This window comes from Somniosus microcephalus, chromosome 22 (assembly GCF_052327205.1).
Source record: "Somniosus microcephalus isolate GS21.2 chromosome 22, FLI_Smic_1.0, whole genome shotgun sequence".
Lineage (NCBI taxonomy): Eukaryota > Metazoa > Chordata > Chondrichthyes > Squaliformes > Somniosidae > Somniosus > Somniosus microcephalus.
In genome coordinates this window covers 35,645,218-35,664,200 of record NC_141008.1, presented here as the reverse complement: position 1 = coordinate 35,664,200, position 18,983 = coordinate 35,645,218, and the positions used below count along the sequence as shown (strand labels likewise).

General features: G+C 46.4%; 1 protein-coding gene across 3 annotated transcripts in view; it reads right to left on the bottom strand.

Annotated features, from left to right (window-relative positions):
• The window catches only part of tyw1 (tRNA-yW synthesizing protein 1 homolog (S. cerevisiae)), a 217,681-nt gene that overhangs the window by 11,807 nt on the left and 186,891 nt on the right, over positions 1 to 18,983 (bottom strand). For 2 of the 3 annotated variants that reach the window (XM_085964468.1, XM_085964467.1), the window contains exon 15: positions 18,223 to 18,390. The exons of the other annotated variant lie outside the window; for it this stretch is intronic. In XM_085964468.1, the coding sequence (XP_085820594.1) occupies positions 18,223 to 18,390 (168 nt within the window). The remainder of the gene's footprint in view (positions 1 to 18,222; positions 18,391 to 18,983) is intronic. 3 annotated transcript variants of the gene reach the window in all.

Genomic DNA, 18,983 nt, shown 5'->3' with positions numbered 1-18,983 from the left:
GATCAGAGGTGAAGGAACTCCAGGCACAGACGCAGGAGTCTCTGGCAGGTTTTGTCTCTAGGGTCGCTGCGAGTGTGGAGCGAATGGAGGAGTCCATAGTGAACATGAGCAGAGCCTTTGTGCAGTCATTGGCGCATGAAAGCATCACCACGGAAAGGATGGCTACCTCTGTGGAAACGATTGCTACCTCCATGGTAAGGCTGGCTACCGTATAGGAGAGGATGGCTACGGTAGAGGAGAGGAGGGCTACGGCCATGGAGGAGCTTAGTCGCCAGGGTATGGAAAACATGGTCGTTCTTCAGAATAGAATGACATCTCTGGAGGAGAGATGGGCATCTATTGAACAGAGAAACCAGATCTTCATGGAAGTCCTTCTGAGTAGGGCTGCCATTTCAGATCTGGGTCCCCATGGCCCCCCTGATGTGCAGCAAGGTGCTCTCCAGCCACTTGCAGGCGCTGAGGAGGACCTGACCCATGAGAGGGAGGTTGGTGGCATACCTCAAGGAAGTGGGGGCTCCTCTCCAAGCGCTCACACTTCCATGCCAATGCAGAGCCCTCGGTCAGAGCCCCACCGGAGTCCACACCCAAGTGAAATAGACGTCTCAACCCCTATACAGCTGCAGGAGCAGCAGACTGTTGACCAGACCTCACAGGCTCGCAACCCCAGAGGACGCCCGCCAAAGGTGTCGAGACAAGAGCAGCAAGAAAGTGAGCAAGGGGCCTCCACATCTACTGAAGCCACAGGGGAAGCACTACGTAGAAGCACGCGTAAGAGGAAGATAAAGCACAAGTAGTCACAAGGGTAGTCACTTGGGTGGACTTTTGTGTTTAGTGTAAAAATGCCATCATGTCGTAATTGTACATAAAAATTCTGATGGCAAATGTTACAGTTGTGGCGTCTGTCATTTCGCTATTGGGACTTCCACACTGAGGCCTTAGGAATACTTGCAACTGTCAGTATGGTGGTCGGAGTGCTAGGAATCCTCTGGTTCTTGGCCATTGTCAATGTTCTGGTAAGAAGCTGCGAGGCAAAAGTGTTTGATTGACTAGGCTAAGCAAATCTGGCCAGGGTGAGTGCGTTCCTTGCATCCCGGGCAGCAATGTTCTCGCGTAATGCTGCCGCTGGTTGATGGGCCTCTGCAGGATGTTCATTTTCGCCCTCCTCCTCCTCATCTGAGGAGGATATGTGAGGAGCCACTTGGTCCTCAGGAATCTGCAAGCCACGACGCTGTGCCATGTTGTGAAGTGCACAGCAAACCACGACGATTCTGGAGACCCTGGCTGCTGAGTACTGCAGGGCTCCACCTGATCTATCCAGGCATCTGAAGCGCATCTTCAGCAAACCGATGGTTTGCTCGATTATGGCTCTGGTGGACATGTGGCTGGAGTTGTAGCTCTCCTCAGCTTCGATGGATGGGCTCCTCAATGGTGTCATCAGCCACGTCCTCAGGGGATAGCCCTCGTCTCCAAGTAGCCATCCGTTAAGTTGGTCTGGCGGACTGAATAGCGGAGGCACACTAGACTGGCGCAGTATGAAGGAGTCATGGCAACTGCCGCGTTTTCACTATCCCCTCTGACCTTCCACTCTCTGACCCCGAACGATCAGTCCTCAGCAAAGGCCTGAGCTTCATCCCCTTACGCCCCCACCTCAATGAATTTCGAACTCGGCACGATGTTGAGCTCTTTTTCCACCGCCTTCATCTCCGTGCCCACTTCCTTGGCCAGGAGTCTTCCCCCCCACACGACTGACCCTTTCTCCCGCTTGCAGAATTCCCGTTCGACCTGGAACCCTCCCCCTGGCCTCTTACCCTCTCTAGATCTTTTCATCGCTAACTGCCGCCGTGACATCGGCCGTCTCCATTTCTCTGCTCCCCTCACTCACTCCAACCTACCTCCCTCTGAACTTGCAGCACTCCATTATCTTAGATCCAACCCTGACATTGTCATTAAACCCGCTGACAAGGGTGGTGCTGTTGTTGTTTGGCGAACTGACCTCTACCAACTCTCCGACACCTCCTCCTACCTCCACCTGGACCATGACCCCACTACTGAACATCAAACCACTGTTTCCAAGACTGTCACTGACCTCATCTCCTCTGGAGATCTTCCCCCTGTGGCCACCAACCTCATAGTTCCCAAGCCCCGCACAGCCCGCTTCTACCTCCTTCCCAAGATCCACAAACAGGACTGCCCTGGTAGACCCATCGTTTCAGCCTGTTCTTGCCCCACGGAACTTATCTCTTCCTATCTCGACTCTATCTTTTCTCCCCTTGTCCAGTCTCTTCCCACCTACATCCGCGACTCTTCGGACGCCCTCCGCCACTTTAACAGTTTCCAGTTTCCTGGCCCCAACTGTTTCCTTTTCACCATGGATGTACAATCCCTCTACACCTCCATCCCCCACCAGGATGGCCTGAGGGCGCTCCGCTTCTTCCTTGAACAGAGGCCCGACCAGTCCCCATCCACCACCACCCTCCTCCGCTTGGCTGAACTTGTTCTCACATTGAACAACTTCTCCTTTAATTCCACTCATTTCCTCCAAATCAAAGGTGTTGCTATGGGTACCCGCATGGGCCCTAGCTATGCCTGCCTTTTGGTGGGATATGTGGAACACTCTTTGTTCCAGTCCTACTCAGGTCCCCTCCCTCACCTTTTTTTCCGATACATTGATGACTGTATCGGTGCCGTTTCCTGCTCTCGCCCCGAACTAGACAATTTTATTCACTTGCCCCCAATTTCCACCCTTCCCTCACCTTCACATGGTCCATCTCTGACTCTTCCCTTCCCTTCCTCGACTTCTCCGTCTCCATCTCTGGGGATAGGTTATCGACCAATATTCACTACAAGCCCACTGACTCCCACAACTACCTGGACTACACTTCCTCCCACCCCGCCTCCTGTAAGGACTCTATTCCATTCTCCCAGTTTCTCTGTCTCCGCCGTATCTGCTCCAACAATGTCACCTTCCACACCAGTGCTTCCGACATGTCTTCCTTTCTCCGCAACCGAGGATTCCCCTCTACCGTGGTTGACACGGCCCTCGACCATGTCTGTTCTATCTCCCGCACTTCTGCCCTCACCCCTGCCCCTCCCTCCCGGAACCACGATAGGGTTCCCCTTGTCCTCACCTTTCACCCCACCAGCCTCCACATTCAACGGATCATCCTCCGCCATTTCCGCTACCTCCAAAGTGATCCCACCACCAAACGCATCTTCCCCTCCCTTCCCCTTTCAGCATTCCGTAGGGACCGCTCCCTCCGAGACACCCTAGTCCACTCCTCTATCACCCCTAACAGCCCTTCCCCTTCGCCTGGCACCTTCCCGTGCAAGCGCAGGAGATGTAACACCTGCCCCTATACCTCCCCCCTTCCCACTGTCCAGGGCCCCAAACACCCCTTCCAGGTGAAACAGCGATTTACTTGTACTTCTTGCAATCTAGTATACTGTATTCGCTGCTCACGATGCGGTCTCCTCTACATTGGGGAGACCAAACGCAGATTGGGTGACCGCTTTGCGGAACACCTCCGTTCAGTCCATAAGGGTGACCCCGAGCTTCCGGTCGCCTGTCATTTTAATTCACAGCTCCATTCCCACTCGGACCTCACCGTCCTTGGCCTCTTGCATTGTTCCACGGAAGCTCAACGTAAACTCGAGGAACAGCACCTCATCTTCCGATTAGGCACTTTGCAGCCTTCCGGACTCAATATCGAGTTCAAGAATTTCAGATCATAACCTCAGCCCCCTATTACATTTTTACTTATATTTTTTTCCACCCCTTTGTTTTGGGTCTTCCCTCCCCCACCCTTTCCTTTTTTTCCCCTCTCTCTCATCCTGCCAGTACACTTCACACCTAATCTCAGCCGTCTTCTGTCTCCACTTGTCCTATTACCATTTCGTCTGGTTTTGAATACCTCTTAATGTCTCTTTTACTTCTTTTGTTCTATCGCAGCCCTGCCTTCGATCTATTTTATTTCCTTTCCCGTTTTGAAAAAGGGTTTCGACCTGAAACGTCAACTCTAATTTCTCTCCACGGATGTTGCCTGGCCTGCTGAGTTTTTCCAGCATTTTCTGTTGTTATTTTGGATTTCCAGCATCTGCAGTATTTTGCTATCATCAAGGAGCAAGGTGGTGGCTACACCTTCTTCTGGAAAGGCAAACCTGAAGAAGAATGCCGTCTCCATGGGGTAGGCTTCGCCATAAAAAATGAACTCGTTGAGCATCTCAGAGGCACCCCTTGCGGTATAAACGAGCGCCTCATAGAGTCATAGAGTTTTACAGCACAGAAAGAGGCCCTTCGGCCCATCGTGTCTGCGCCGCCCATCCATCCCTGTCCAGTCTAATCCCATTTTCCAGCATTTGGTCCATAGCCTTGTATGCAATGGCATTTCAAGTGCTCATCCAAATGCTTCTTGAATGTTGTGAGGGTTCCTGCCTCCACCACCCTTTCAGGCATTGAGTTCCACATTCCAACCACCCTCTGGGTGAAAAAGTTCCTCCTCAAATCCCCTCTAAATCTCCTGCCCCTTACCCTGAATCTATGCCCCCTTGTTATTGACCCCCCCACTAAGGGGAAAAGTTCCTCTTTATCTACCCTATCTATGCCCCTCATTATTTTGTACACCTCAATCAGGTCCCCCCTCAGCCTTCTCTGCTCCAAGGAAAACAACTCCAGCCTGTCCAGCCTCTCTTCATAGCTGAGGCGCTCCATCCCAGGTAACATCCTGGTGAATCTTCTCTGCACCCTCTCCAAAGCAATCACATCCTTCCTATAGTGAGGCGACCAGAACTGCACACAGTACTCCAGCTGTGGCCTCACCAGCGTTTTGTACAGCTCCATCATAACCTCCCTGCTCTTATATTCTATGCCTCGGCTAATGAAGGCAAGTATCCCATATGCCTTTTTAACCACCTTATCTACCTGCTCCGCTGCCTTCAGGGATCTATGTACATGTACACCAAGGTCCCTCTGACCCTCTGTACTTCCTAGGGTCCTCATGACTCTTCAGCTTACCCTGGCCCAGAACCAGTGCGCACGCCCCAACACTGGAAGCCACAGATGAGACCAAAGAGGAATTCTACTCCAGCGTCGAACAATCCCTGTCCCAAGTCCCAACGGGCGACAAGCTGATCGTCCTTGGCGACTTTAACGCCAGAGTTGGAAAGGACACAGACCTCTGGGCAGATGTGATTGGCAGAGAGGGGGCAGGGAAAGCCAACTGCAACGGTACCCTCCTCCTGACCAAATGCTTAGAACATGGCCTTGTCATAACCAACACCTTGTTCCGTCAGAGAGACAAGTACAAGGCTTCATGGCAGTACCCTCGCTCCAAGCACTGGCATCTGCTGGACTACGTCATCGGCCGAGCGAGGGACCGCAAGGACGTCCGCATCACCCGCGCCTTGACAGGAGCTGACGACTGCTGGACAGACCACCGCCTAATCCGCTCGGTCATCTCCATCAATATAGCCCCAAAACAGCGGCGGCAACAGAAACAATGCCACAGGAAAATCAACGCTGGAGCACCCAAAGACCCAGCTAAGAAAGCCCTATTCAGCCTGCACCTCACAACCAACCAGACAACTCCCAGTGATGCAGAGACCCAGAGTGTCCACAGCGCCTGGTCTGCGCTCAAGGCCTCCATAATCAGCACCTGTGAAGAGACACCCGGTCACTCGACCAGGAAACACCAAGACTGGTTCGACGAGAATGACCAGGTGATCCAGGAGCTAATAAGCCGCAAGCACAAGGCATTCCTGATCTGGAAACAGCAACACAACTCAAGAGCAAGAAAGCAGCTCTACAGACGCCTGAAGGCCGAGGTCCAACAAAAAACTCGCAACCTAAAGAACAGATGGTTGGTGGAGAAAGCGCAGGAGATCCAGCAGCTAGCCGACAACCACGACGTGCGTGGATTCATTAACGCAATCAAGACCACCTATGGCCCAAGCACCCAAGGTCCTACCCCACTGCAGGCCAAGAATGGAGAGGTACTCATCAAGGACAGGGAGGCAGTCAGTGCCCGCTGGAAGGAGCACTTCGAAGATCTCCTTAACTGAGACTCTGTCTTCGACGCGAGTGTCCTCAACTCCATCCCGCAGCATGCTACCCGCCACCACCTCAGCACAACCCCAGCCCGGCAAGAGGCTGAAAAGGCCATCCAACAACTAGGCCTCAGAAGCAGATGGAATCCCTGCCGAGGCACTAAAGCATGGCAGAGAAGCACTACTGGCGCGAATTCATGAACTCATTTCTCTTATCTGGAAGGAGGAGAGCATGCCAGGAGATCTCAGAGACGCCATAATTGTGACCATCTTCAAGAAAAGTGACAAGTCTGATTGCGGTAATTACAGTGGAGTTTCCCTGCTGTCTGCCACAGGGAAAGTCATCGCAAGAATCCTCCTCAATCGCCTTCTCCCAGTGGCTGAAGAGCTCCTCCCAGAGTCGCAATGCGGATTCCGCCCACTAAGGGGCACAATGAACATGATCTTCACCGCGCATCAATTACAAGAGAAATGCAGGGAACAGCACCAACCGCTGTACATGGCCTTCTTTGACCTCACAAAGGCCTTCGACACTGTCAACCGTGAGGGATTATGGAGTGTCCTCCTCAAATTCGGCTGCCCTCAAAAGTTTGTCACTATCCACCTGCTTCATGACAACATGCAAGCCGTGATCCTGACCAATGGCTCCACCACAGACCCAATTCACATACGGACTGGGGGTCAAGCAAGGCTGTGTCATCGCACCAACACTCTTCTCGATCTTCATTGCTGTAATACTCCATCTCACCCTCAGTAAGCTCCCCGCTGGAGTGGAGCTAATTTACAGAACAGAAACTGTTCAACCTCCGTCGCCTCCAGTCCAGATCCAAGGTTGTCCCATCCTTTGAAGGAGGTGACCATAGAGATAGTGGATGCAATGGTTGTCATCTTCCAAAATTCCATTGATTCTATAACGATTCCCGCAGATTGGAAGGTAGCAAATGTAACTCCACTATTTAAGAAAGGAGGGAGAGAGAAAATGGGGAACTACAGACCAGTTAGCCTGACATCAGTTGTAGCGAAAATGCTAGAATCTATTATTAAGGACATGGTAACAGGGCACTTAGAAAATAATAATAGGATTGGGCAGAGTCAACACGGTTTTATGAAAGAGAAATCATGTTTCACGAATCTGTTAAGAGTTTTTTGAGGTTGTAACTAGCAGAATAGATAAGGGGGAAACCAGTGGATGTGGTGTATTTGGATTTTCAGAAGGCATTCGTTATGGTTCCACACAAGAGGTTATTAAACAAAATTAGGGCTCATGGGATTGGGGGTAAAATACTAGCATGGATCGAGGATTGGCTAACAGACAGAAAACAGAGAGTAGGAATAAATGGGTCATTTTCGGGTTGGCAGGCTATAACTAGTGGGGTACTGCAAGGATCAGTGCTTGGGCCTCAGCTATTCACAATCTATATCAATGATTTGGATGAGGGGACCAAATGTAATGTATCCAAGTTTGCTGATGATACAAAGCTAGGTGGGAATGTAAGTTGTGAGGAGGATGCAAAGAGGCTTCAAGGGGATATAGACAAGCTAAGTGAGTGGACAAGAACATGGCAAATGGAATATAATGTGGAGAAATGTGAAGTTATCCACTTTGGTAGGAAAAATAGAAAAGCAGAGTATTTTTTAAATGGTGAGAGATTGGGAAATGTTGGTGTTCAGAGGGACCTGGGTGTCGTTGTACACGAATCACTGAAAGTTAACATGCAGGTACAGTAAGCAATTAGGAAAACAAATGGTAGATTGGCCCTTATTACAAAGAGGATTTGAGTATAAGAGTAAAGACGTCTTACTGCAATTATATAGGGCCCTGGTGAGACCACACCTGGAGTAGTGTGTACAGTTTTGGTCTCCTTACCTAAGGAAGGATATATACTTGCCATAGAGGGAGTGCAGTGAAGGTTCACCAGACTGGTTCCTGGGATGGGGGGATTGCCCTAGGAGGACAGATTGAGTAGACTACGCCTATATTCTCTGGAGTTTAGAAGAATGAGAGGTGATCTCATTGAAACATACAAAATTCTTACAGGGCTTGACAGGGTAGATGCCGGGAGGATGATTCCCCTGGCTGGGGAGTCTAGAACCAGGGGTCACAGTCTCAGAATAAGGGCTCAGCCATTGAGGACTGAGATGAGGAGAAATTTCTTCACTCAGAGGGTGGTGAATCTTTGGAATTCCCTCAGAAGGCTGTGGAGGCTCAGTCGTTGAGTATATTCAAGACAGAGATCGATAGATTTTGGGATATTAAGAGAATCAAGGGATATGGGGATAGTGCAGGAAAGTGGAGATGAGGTAGAAGATCAGCCATGATCTTATTGAATAGCAGAGCAGGCTCGAAGGGCTAAATGGCCGACTCCTGCTCCTATTTCTTATGTTCTTATATCTTCAATTCTGTGCTACTTTTAACTTCCAAATGCGATACAGAAGAAATAAACTCATAAAAAATGGTACCTGATTTCCTAACTCAAGTATACCCAAGAGCAGAAGCTCATTTCTCTTGCTGCTTGTTTAACTCCAAATCTGAAAATACAAGTCACTCTGGCCCCAACCTGAAGGACTATTACTCGCAGAAGGCTGTTAAGATCTGATATCGCTGCATTGATGTCATTGCTGTGGACTATATGGGATGGTACACTAGAATCTAAAGTACATACCGGTAATATTGTTTCTTGCAACCATTTAAGTCTACAATCTAGTTATCTTGACTTTGTGGGTACTGGTCTCACCTGGAGGACTTTATTCCAATTCCTTAATAATTTTTCAATTTACATTCGTCGTTTTTCATTGCAGTACAGTGTCAGATTAAATAGAAGATTGATTTCTGCACTACAGTCCTCTCTAATAATGTAATTTTAGCACAGAAATCAAATATGATGCAGAAACCAGTGGTAATAAATAAGGTAATAATTCATAAACATTATGAAATGCAGCATTAAGTTGATTAGTAAATTTGTTATTGTGAAGGGATGTATTGAAATGCATGGATATTTGATTTTTCTAGATTGTAGGTAACCACTTTCAATGCATGTCATGAATTCACAAATCTGATACACACTGATGTATCATCACATATCCAAGCACAAATTTAGGGTCTAAGCATGTGGAAAATCTGCAGGTTTGAGTTCAGTGCTTTTTCTACCACAGATTTATTTTGTGAAACAGCAAAAACAGGCAGAATACAGAAATGTTGGTGGATTTTTTTTTTTTTAAAGCAAAATATAGTGTGCTTGTCATAACTTTGTATGCAGAAATGACAGAGAACAATAGTAATGTTTTCTGAAATTGGGGTTAAGGTACTTGATTGGAATAAAGGAAATTTTACCAAGAATTTGGCTTGTGATGCTGGATGCCAAAAATGAAAATCTGTCCCAATGCCCAAGTACTAACAACGCTCCATTGTTTCTTTTGGCACTGATCTTCAATTTATGCCCTCTAGTTACTGACTCACTGACCCGTGGAAATAGATTTTTTCCCAATTTGCCGTTATCAAATTCCCTTCTCTGTTCTAGTTTCTTCGGTCTCTACTCATACTAAAGCTTCTCATCCCTGATGTCACTTTAGTAAATTTCCTGTGAACCCCCTCTATGGCCTTCAAATCCTTCCTAAAGTAAGGCACCCTAAATGGATGGGACCAAGGGGGGTTGGGGGAGGTTGGAGGAGAAGGATAGGGAGACCAACATGACAAAAATAAACTTACTGCTGACTTCCCGCCAATTTCAAGTAGGCATTGATTTAGGCAACTAGCGCTCCCACTGAGAACAGGAGGGAGCCTCATACAGGAAACTTTCTGGTATCCGGCACAGACGGGACTGACGTGGTGCCGGTTCAGCAACAATTCCGGATAACTGAACGCTATAGTGAAAGATACGGACCTTAGAGCTCCGTATGAAGCAACAAACCCTGTTGCTTAGCAACAGCTTCAGAAGAACGTCCACAAGTTGCAAGCGTCTCTGTAGCTTAGCAACAGCTGCAGCCAAACCCTTGCCTTCCTCAATTTGTTGCTGTGCAAGTAATAAAAGTTATAAAAGTTAGCTGAAACCGACTCCTGAATTTTGCCAGTTAACCGACATTTCCGGTTATTTAGGGGCCGGTTAATCGAAAGTTTCCTGTAATTCAATGGGGACCTATGATATAGTTAGGACACCAATGTCATTTTGGTGCAGTTAAGCGTGGGGCCCACTGAGTGTCTGAACTGCCCATTAGGAGCGGGAAACAGCCTGGACCAACATCCCTTAAAGGGATTGCTGGAAACAGCTCTGGGAACAACAAAAAATAATTTATTTGGCACTTTTTGGGCAGCAGGATGAGCAAAACTGCTCTCCCTGCACCTCGATGCTAATGCTGCCATTTTTCAAAAATGCTCTCTGTTGCCCCCACTGTTATCAGCAAAATACTCTTCTTTAATCCCTTGCTGCAGGATCTGCTGGATTTCCTGTACCACCCACTCCTCCCCACCCCCGACCAAATGGTGACCTGCTGATCAGCGCTCAGAACATGCTAGCAGCTCGCAAATTGAATGCAAATGAAGCCTGACCAGCAAAATGTTCCAAGCCTCTTGCTGTCAGCATCGGATGGGAAATACAATCGATCTGCCCACCCAACATACACCAAATATGAAAATCGACCCCAATACTCGAACTGCGGCCCAATGATTTATATAGGTTTAGCATTGCCCGTTTGCTCTTGAACTCTATGTCCTTCTTATAAAACCTAGGGACCCATCTTTTTTTTTTTTTTTTTACACAGCTTTATCAATTCAAAAAGGAACTTGTCAGTCAGATATAAACTGAACCAATGACAATGCATTGCATTGTACAAGTTGAAGTGATACCATATGCCTGATAACTTGTAACAAGTCACCCATGTAACACTTTGTCAAATGCCTCCTGATATAATCTGTATAAATCTACTACAGTACATTGTCTTTTTCTATCCAACCAACCACTTCTTCAAAAAACTCTACCAAAGTTGATAAACATGACTCATCTTTGCTAAATCTATACTAGCTGTTTTTGAAGAACCCATTTGGAGGTATATATTCACCTCTAAAATAGTTAATAACAACAGAAAATGCTGGAAAAACTCAGCAGGCCAGGCAACATCCGTGGAGAGAGAAATAGAGTCAACGTTTCAGGTCGAAACCCTTTGTCAAGACTGAAAAAGCACAGGAAATGAAACAGATTAAAAGGTCAGGCTGGGAGAGAACAAAAGAGAAGTGAAGAGACATTGGCCTAGAAATTCAGTGGGCTTTGCGCCCAGTTACCGCCCAAATAGGGTTTCTGCGCCAGTGTAAGAGGGTGCGCTGATATTCAGCGCTGCGGTAATGGCGGCGGTAGCGCTGCGCCGACACCGATTACGTCATCGGTGTGCGCAGTGCCCCGGTTCCGCCCCGCTTCCGGCCCAAACCCCATATTTAGTTGCGGCCGCCTCTTCTGCAGCGGCCGCAAACAGCGCTGGAAAAACGGGGCCGTCCTGCTGCACTACTGGGGTGCTTTAAGGTGGAGGTGTGGCCGGCCGCTTTTTCGGCGGCCACCTGCCCGCACCTCCTTCCCCGGCCTCCTCTCCCCCCCCCCCCCCGCTGCATTGCCGGCTGCTTTCCGCGAGCCCGGCACTTCTCCGTGGTGCCGGGCTCATTTGCCGGCACAATCCAGCGGCGATCTCGCTGTTGCAGGCACCTCCCCCTTAAGAGAAGGAAGAGGCCTGCAGTACCGCAGCCTGCCGCTCCGCAGCGGGTGGCGCTGCGGCACCTAGCGCGCCGATATTCAGTTTCAGCGCCCCAAGCGGGGGCGCCGAAACCCTTGATTAGCGGCCGCCTTCGAGTTGGGGCGCTGAAACTGAATTTCCAGCGGGCGCAAGTGGCTCCACGCGCAGCGCTAACTTTTGGGCGTTAGCCTGCTGGCGGGCCTTAACTGAATTTCTAGGCCATTAAGAGGTATTCAAAATGAGACGAGATGGTGATAGGACTAGTGGAGATAAAAGATGGCTCTAGATTAGGTGTGAAATGCACTGGCAGAATGGGAGACAGCTGCCATGTGGGAGAGAAAAAAGGGGGGAGGGCCAAAACAAAGGTGTGAATAAAAAATATGTATAAAAATGTAATGGTGACCGAGGTTATGATCTGAAATTGTTGAACTCGATATCAAGTCCGGAAGGCTGTAAAGTGCCTAATCGGAAGATGAGGTGCTGTTCCTCGAGCTTACGCTGAGCTTCCGTGGAACAATGCAAGAGCCCGAGTACGGCGAGGTCTGAGTGGGAATGGGGCGGTGAATTAAAATGACAGGCGACCGGAAGCTCGGGGTCATCCTTACGGAAAGTGGGTATGCAGCTTAACTATACTCCTGGGCTTCCTTCCTCTTCATTTTCACCTGTTATTTCTCAGTCCCTCAGCCTTCAGTTTGGGTAATGGGTTGAGATGCCTTTTGAGATGTCCAAAGGCTTTCAGAGTTTTTGTCACCTATTCTGACACTCCCCTTTAATTATCCTCATCCCTTTCAATTTCACTTATATGCAATTTTCCACTCCCACCTTCCTGCACACATCCAAATTTGCACCTGGAGCTGTGCAAATTATGATATGAGATGACGTCAGAAAATTGTATGCAAAACTTATATTTGCATCTGAACAAAACCTATTGTTGTAAACTGTTGGAAAATCTAGACTAGTATGTTTATCCTTTTTTGAATATGACAGCATTAGTACAAGCCTCATTCGCCTCCTTCTGTGCTTTAAATTCTATGATTTCCTTCTAGGTTATGAAGAATGATAGCACATATTTTGTAGTCTTGTAGACTTGCCGTTCAGCACTGCTACATTATATGTAGCAGATAGATATACCAAAATAGAAGGCCCTTAGGAGATGGAATGGAAAAAATGTGTTACAATAATGCATGTCTTGATTATAAATAGAATATTTTGGGATCAGTGATATATAATTTATCCTAAATGGGATGAATTCTGTAGATCATGAAATTTTGAAGTACATCTTTTTGTTTTTTTGTTGGCAGAAATAAAATATGTTCTATTACATTTACAAGAGCAAAGCGGTAATGCTAAACCTATACAAATCATTGGTTAGGCCGCAGTTAGAATATTGGGGTCATTTTTCAAGGCTACGGGGAAAGAGTAGGGGAGTGGGATTAATTGGATAGCCATACTAAAGAGCCAGCAGAGGCACAATGGGACAAATGGCCTCCTTCTATGCTGCACCATTCCATAATTCTACGATTCAATTATGTCACGGCACAGCTTTTTCTGTAATTAACAAGTGTATTAATTGAGAGTCTGACTGCTGAGTTGTACAACACCAGAGGTTATATAGATGATGGCAGGATGTAAACAGATTAGTTACTTAGTGAGGTGACTCAGGCATATCATTCAGAAGTTCAGTGAAGTTGGTGATTCACACTACCGGATGCACATGTAAACAAAAGCACAGCCTAGTATAAATAAAATTAGATATATTCCAAAGTGGGAAAAATCAAGCAAATAAATAGGATAAATGGAGGACTTTGTGATGACAGATTATCCTGCAATTGTAAAACATGCCAATATTTCTAATGCCCGTTAGCAAATTGTGCATTTCAAACTAACCTATAGTTCAGTGGCAGTGGCAGATTTAAAAGAAAATAATTTTCTGCTCCATTTCCTGCCTAGTTATATCAGATTCACCCTTCCAGAATTCAGACCATAAATGGCTATTATGTCCAGCATTGATAAACTTATGTTCAATCACTATCACTAGAGAGAAAGTACTAGGCAAACTAATGGGGATAAAGGTGGACAAGTCCCCTGGACCCGATGGCGTGCATCCTAGAGTCATAAAAGAGATGGCTGCAGAGATAGTGGATGCATTGGTTGTAATCTACCAAAATTCCCTGGATTCTGGAGCAGTCCCAGCGGACTGCAAAACCGCAATTGTAACGCCTCATTTAAGAAAGGAGGTAGGCAGAAAGCAGGCAACTATCGACCAGTTAGTCTAACATCTGTCATTGGGAAAATGCTGGAGTCCATCATTAAGGAAGTGGTAGCAGGACATTTAGAAAATCATAATATAGTCAAAGAGAGTCAGCATGGTTTTATGAAAAGGAAATCATGTTTGACAAATTTGCTGGAGTTCTTTGAGGATGTAACGAGCAGGGTGGATAAAGGGGAACCAGTAGATGTGTATTTGGATTTCTAGAAGGCATTCGATAAGGTGCCACATAAAATGTTACTACACTAGATAAGAGCTCACGGGGTTGGGGGTAATATATTAGCATGGATAGAGGATTGGCTAACTAACAGAAAACAGAGAGTTGTGATAAATGGGTCATTTTCAGGATGTCAATCTGTAACTAGTGGGGTGTCGCAAGGATTAGTGCTGGGGCCTCAACTATTTACAATCTATATTAATGACTCGGATGAAGGGACTGAGTGTAATGTAGCCAAATTTGCTGATGACACAATGATAGGTGGGAAAGCAAATTGTGTGGAGGGCGCAAAGAATCTCCAAAGAGATATAGATAGGTTAAGTGAGTGGGCAAAAATCTGGCAGATGGAATTTAATGGTGGGAAAATGCGAGGTTATCCACTTTGGTAGGAAAAATAAAAAAGCAAATTATCATTTAAATGGGGAGAGATTACAAAATGCTGAGATACAGAGGGATCTGGGGGGAGTCCTTGAATCACAAAAAGTTAGCATGCAGGTACAGCAAGTAATTAGGAAGGCAAATGGAATGTTGGCCTTTATTGCAAAGGGAATGGAGTATAAAAGTAGGGAAGTCCTGTTACAGCTATACAGGACGTTGGTGAGACCCCACCTGGAGTACTGCGTACAGTTATGGTCTCCTTATTTAAGGAAGGATATACTTGCATTGGAGGCAGTTCAGAGAAGGTTCACGAGGTTGATTCCGAGATGAAGGGGTTATCTTATGAGGAAAGGTTGAGCCTAGACTCATTGGAGTTTGAAGAATGAGAGGGGATCTTATTGAAACATAAGATTCTGAAGGGGAATGACAGGGTAGATGCAGAGAGGATGTTTCCCCTTGTGGGGAAATCTAGAACTAGGGGGCATAATTTCAGAATAAGGGGGCACCCTTTTAAATCGGAAATGAGGAGGAATTTCTTTTCTCAGAGGGTCGTGAATCTTTGGAATTCTCTTCCCCAGAGGAGGCTGGGTCATTGAATATATTTAAGGTGGAGATAGACAGATTTTTGAAAGGTAAGGGAGTCAAGGGTTATGGGGAGCGGGCAGGGAAGTGGAGTTGAGTCCAAGATCCGATCAGCCATGATCTTATTGAATGGCAGAGCAGGCTCGAGGGGCCAAATGACCTACTCCTGCTCCTACGTCTTATGTTCTTAATTTTTTGATATCTGCTTATGTAAATGATGATCTAATTCACAATTACCATATGAGAATATAATTTTGAATGTTTTTGAAAATAAAAACATAGATAATATGATGCAGGAATCTACAGATGGAGGGTCTGACTTTAACAAGCTTAATGTCTCACATTCACCTTACAAAGTATGAAACATTTGGAATCAAAAAGAAAAAAGACTTGCATTTATATAGCACCTTTCACGACCACCAGATGTCCCACAGCGCTTTACAGCCAATGAAGTACTTTTTGAAGTGTAGTCACTAATGTAATGTAGGAAACGTGGCAGCCAATTTGCGCACAGCAAGCTCCCATAAACAGCAATGTGATAATGACCAGATAATCTGTTTTTTAGTGATGTTGATTGAGGGGTAAATATTAGCCAGGACACCAGGGATAACTCCCCTGCTCTTCTTCAGAATAGTGCCATGGGATCTTTTACGTCCACCTGAGGAGGCAGACGGGGCCTCGGTTTAACATCTCATCCGAAAGATGGCACCTCCGACAGTGCAGCGCTCCCTCAGCACTGCAGTGTCAGCCTAGTTTTTTATGTGCTCAAGTAACTGGAGTGGGACTCAGAGACGAGGCTGACACTTGAATTGTACTTAATTGGTGAATGAATTGTATTTAAATCAAGATGAATTGTACTTACAATACAGCAGATGTCATTGTGAAATTGTAGTAATTGAGGATGATTACGGACCTTATTTACATGCAGTTAGCCAAGTGAAACCGCCCAACCTTCAGTTCATGTAGAACCGAAAAGGGAAGAGAGGAGAGATTTCCATATACTGACGGCTCAAACAGTGCCAGGAACAAAATCTGACACAGAGGGGGGGAATTTTCACATGAAAAAAACGGGTGGGTTGGAGGCGGGCGATTGAAGAAAGGAGGGGGTGGGGGGGGAAGTGAAAGTTGTAAAAAATCTAAAACCCGACCCCAACGCGCCCTCTTTCACTTTTTACTCAGGCGGGCAACCAACCCACTGCCAGGAGGTGGGTGGGCATTTTTAATATTATAATGAGGCCTGAAGCCTCTGCTTTAACCTGCTGGGCAGGTTTAACTGCAGGTGGCTGGGGATCCCGGGGCTCGCAGCGAGGCGAGCATTGCCTCAGGGAACAATCCTTGGGGGCCGGGAGAAGCAGGTGTGTTTTCTCCTGGCTCCCCAAGCTCATCCACCAGCAGCCTGGCCCTCCCCAGGGATCGGACCCCCACCCCTCCAGGGCCGGGCATCGGACGCCCCCCCCGGGATTGCAATTCAGCCCCGGGGTCGGGGATCGGACCATCCCCCACGCACCTACCTGTTGATGGGGCGTCCTGCTCAGCCAACGTTCCACGCTCGACTGGAAGGCAGCCTGTCAATCAGGCTGGCTTCCGGGAGGCGAACCCGCCCATTAAATCACACGCACGCTACCGGGTCCCCCACTCCGGGCGGGTGGGAAAACGGGAAAATCCTGGCCGAACAGTGGCAGGAGCATGCTGCCTGGTATTTTCTGACACTTACTAAAAATGCTTATTCAGCTGTATTAATAAAACTGCACCAGGTTACCATGCTTAAATACATCAAATGAATACTTTTTAATGGAAAGTGGGGGGAAACAATTATTTTCTATTACGGTGTCCAATTTCACTGGTTCATTGAAGATTTTACATTTGTGATTATGCAAAAACATTTTAGCAGAAACTTGAACTCTAATCTAGCCAACGCAATTTTGAGCGCAATTTCCTGATTGCATCCAAAGCAGAAACTCTACCCAGAGGCATTTGGCCTTGTGAATCTAGCATGGTTTGCAACTGTATGTTGAATCTCGAAAGTGTGATCTATTCAAGAAAGAAAGACTTGTATTTATACAGCGCCTTTCATGACCACCGGACACCCCAATGCGCTTTACAGCCAATGAAGTACTTTTTAAAGTGTAGTCACTGTTGTAATGTAGGAAATGCGGAAGCCAATTTGCGCTCAGCAAGCTCCCACAAACAGCAATATGATAATGACCAGATAATGTTTTTTTTGTTATGTTGATTGAGGGGTCAACATTGGCCTGGACACCAGGGATAACTCCCCTGCTCTTCTTCAAAATAGTGTCATGGGATCTTTTACGTCCACCTGAGGGGGCAGACGGGGCCTCGGTTTAACGTCTCATCCGAAAGACGGCACCTCAAACAGTGCAGCACTCCCTCAGTACTACACTGGAGTATCAGCCTAGTGCTCTGGAGTGGGATGATTCAGATACGGTTTGCACCAAATACAATGAAAAAGCTTTACTGAATCAGCCTCTTACAAAAAAATATAAGTTAAAAAATTCAACACAAACTTAAATACAATTAGCTACAATGGTGTTGCAATTGAACTGATCACATTACAGTAACTCATTATTTTACAAGACCTCAAAACTGTGGAACTCTTTTTCCCTCTCAACCTTCCCTCTTTGTCTTCAATTTGCCACCGGTATACAGTTATCAATAGGGAAAAATAAATTTAAATCAGCATTTTATGTTATCTATTAACAAATTCTTGCACATTACTGAGTATCTCAGTTTTTCATAACTAACACCATTGTACAATAATTTGTATTAAGAAGCATATATTAGCAAACACACTGCACACCAAAGCACAAGAGAAAATCAAAAAAGCTCCTGGAAAATGTTTGATATTGCAATATAATATGCATTTAAAAGCACTTGGTTTATTAGTCATCATATCATCTTCGATTGTGCAAGTATTTAAAACTTGTTTACAGATAGAATCAAAATTGCAGATTGGAAAATAACAGAAATGCAGATCAAATATTGAAACTTAAATGCCACTCACCTTTTTGTGTGCTATGAGGAGGCAGTTTGAATGCTCGTGTTCACAAGCAATTTCATAGTCTATCAAAAGGTCAGCCAACTGCTGGACGAAATATACAACCTCCTCATGCCACGGAACATTAGCCATAGTCAGATTACTTGCTGAGCTTTCACCACAATACGTCACCCCCTAAAAAATAATTGAAAAATAGTCAATAAGCCATTCTTCTTACATGGCCCGATATTGTGCATCAGAGCCACCTGTTTAATCAGGGTTTCATTTAAGCTCCAATGCTTTGTCCCACAGAACAATGGGATATTGATTTGATTCTCCATGCAATGAGTTTCCAGGCTGTGTCATGAGGGGTGATAAGAAAAGGCCAAGTACTTCCCTACAGGAAAGGAGGGGGGGGGGTGGAATTGCAGGGCCAAACATTCCAGGCTCCTCTAGTATATCTTCCTATACCTATCCATATAGAGTAGCAATGGTAGAGATATGGAAGCAACACTCCTGTCTGTCCTCTTGGCTAGGGAAGGTGTATAACACAAGAAAAATCAAGAAAGCATGAGGAAAAGGGTATTTTCCATATTTATTCATTATTCCCCAATAAATTTGAAAGTGGCTAAACTTATTGACGCACAATTGCTGTCAAGTGATGAATTGTCTTTTGTCCACAATTTTGATTAATAACCCACAGCACAATGTATATTAAGAGAGGAGAAGATCAGAAGGGGTAAACAATGAACTAGAAACAGACCAAGGTCTTTGTGGGGATGCTGGAG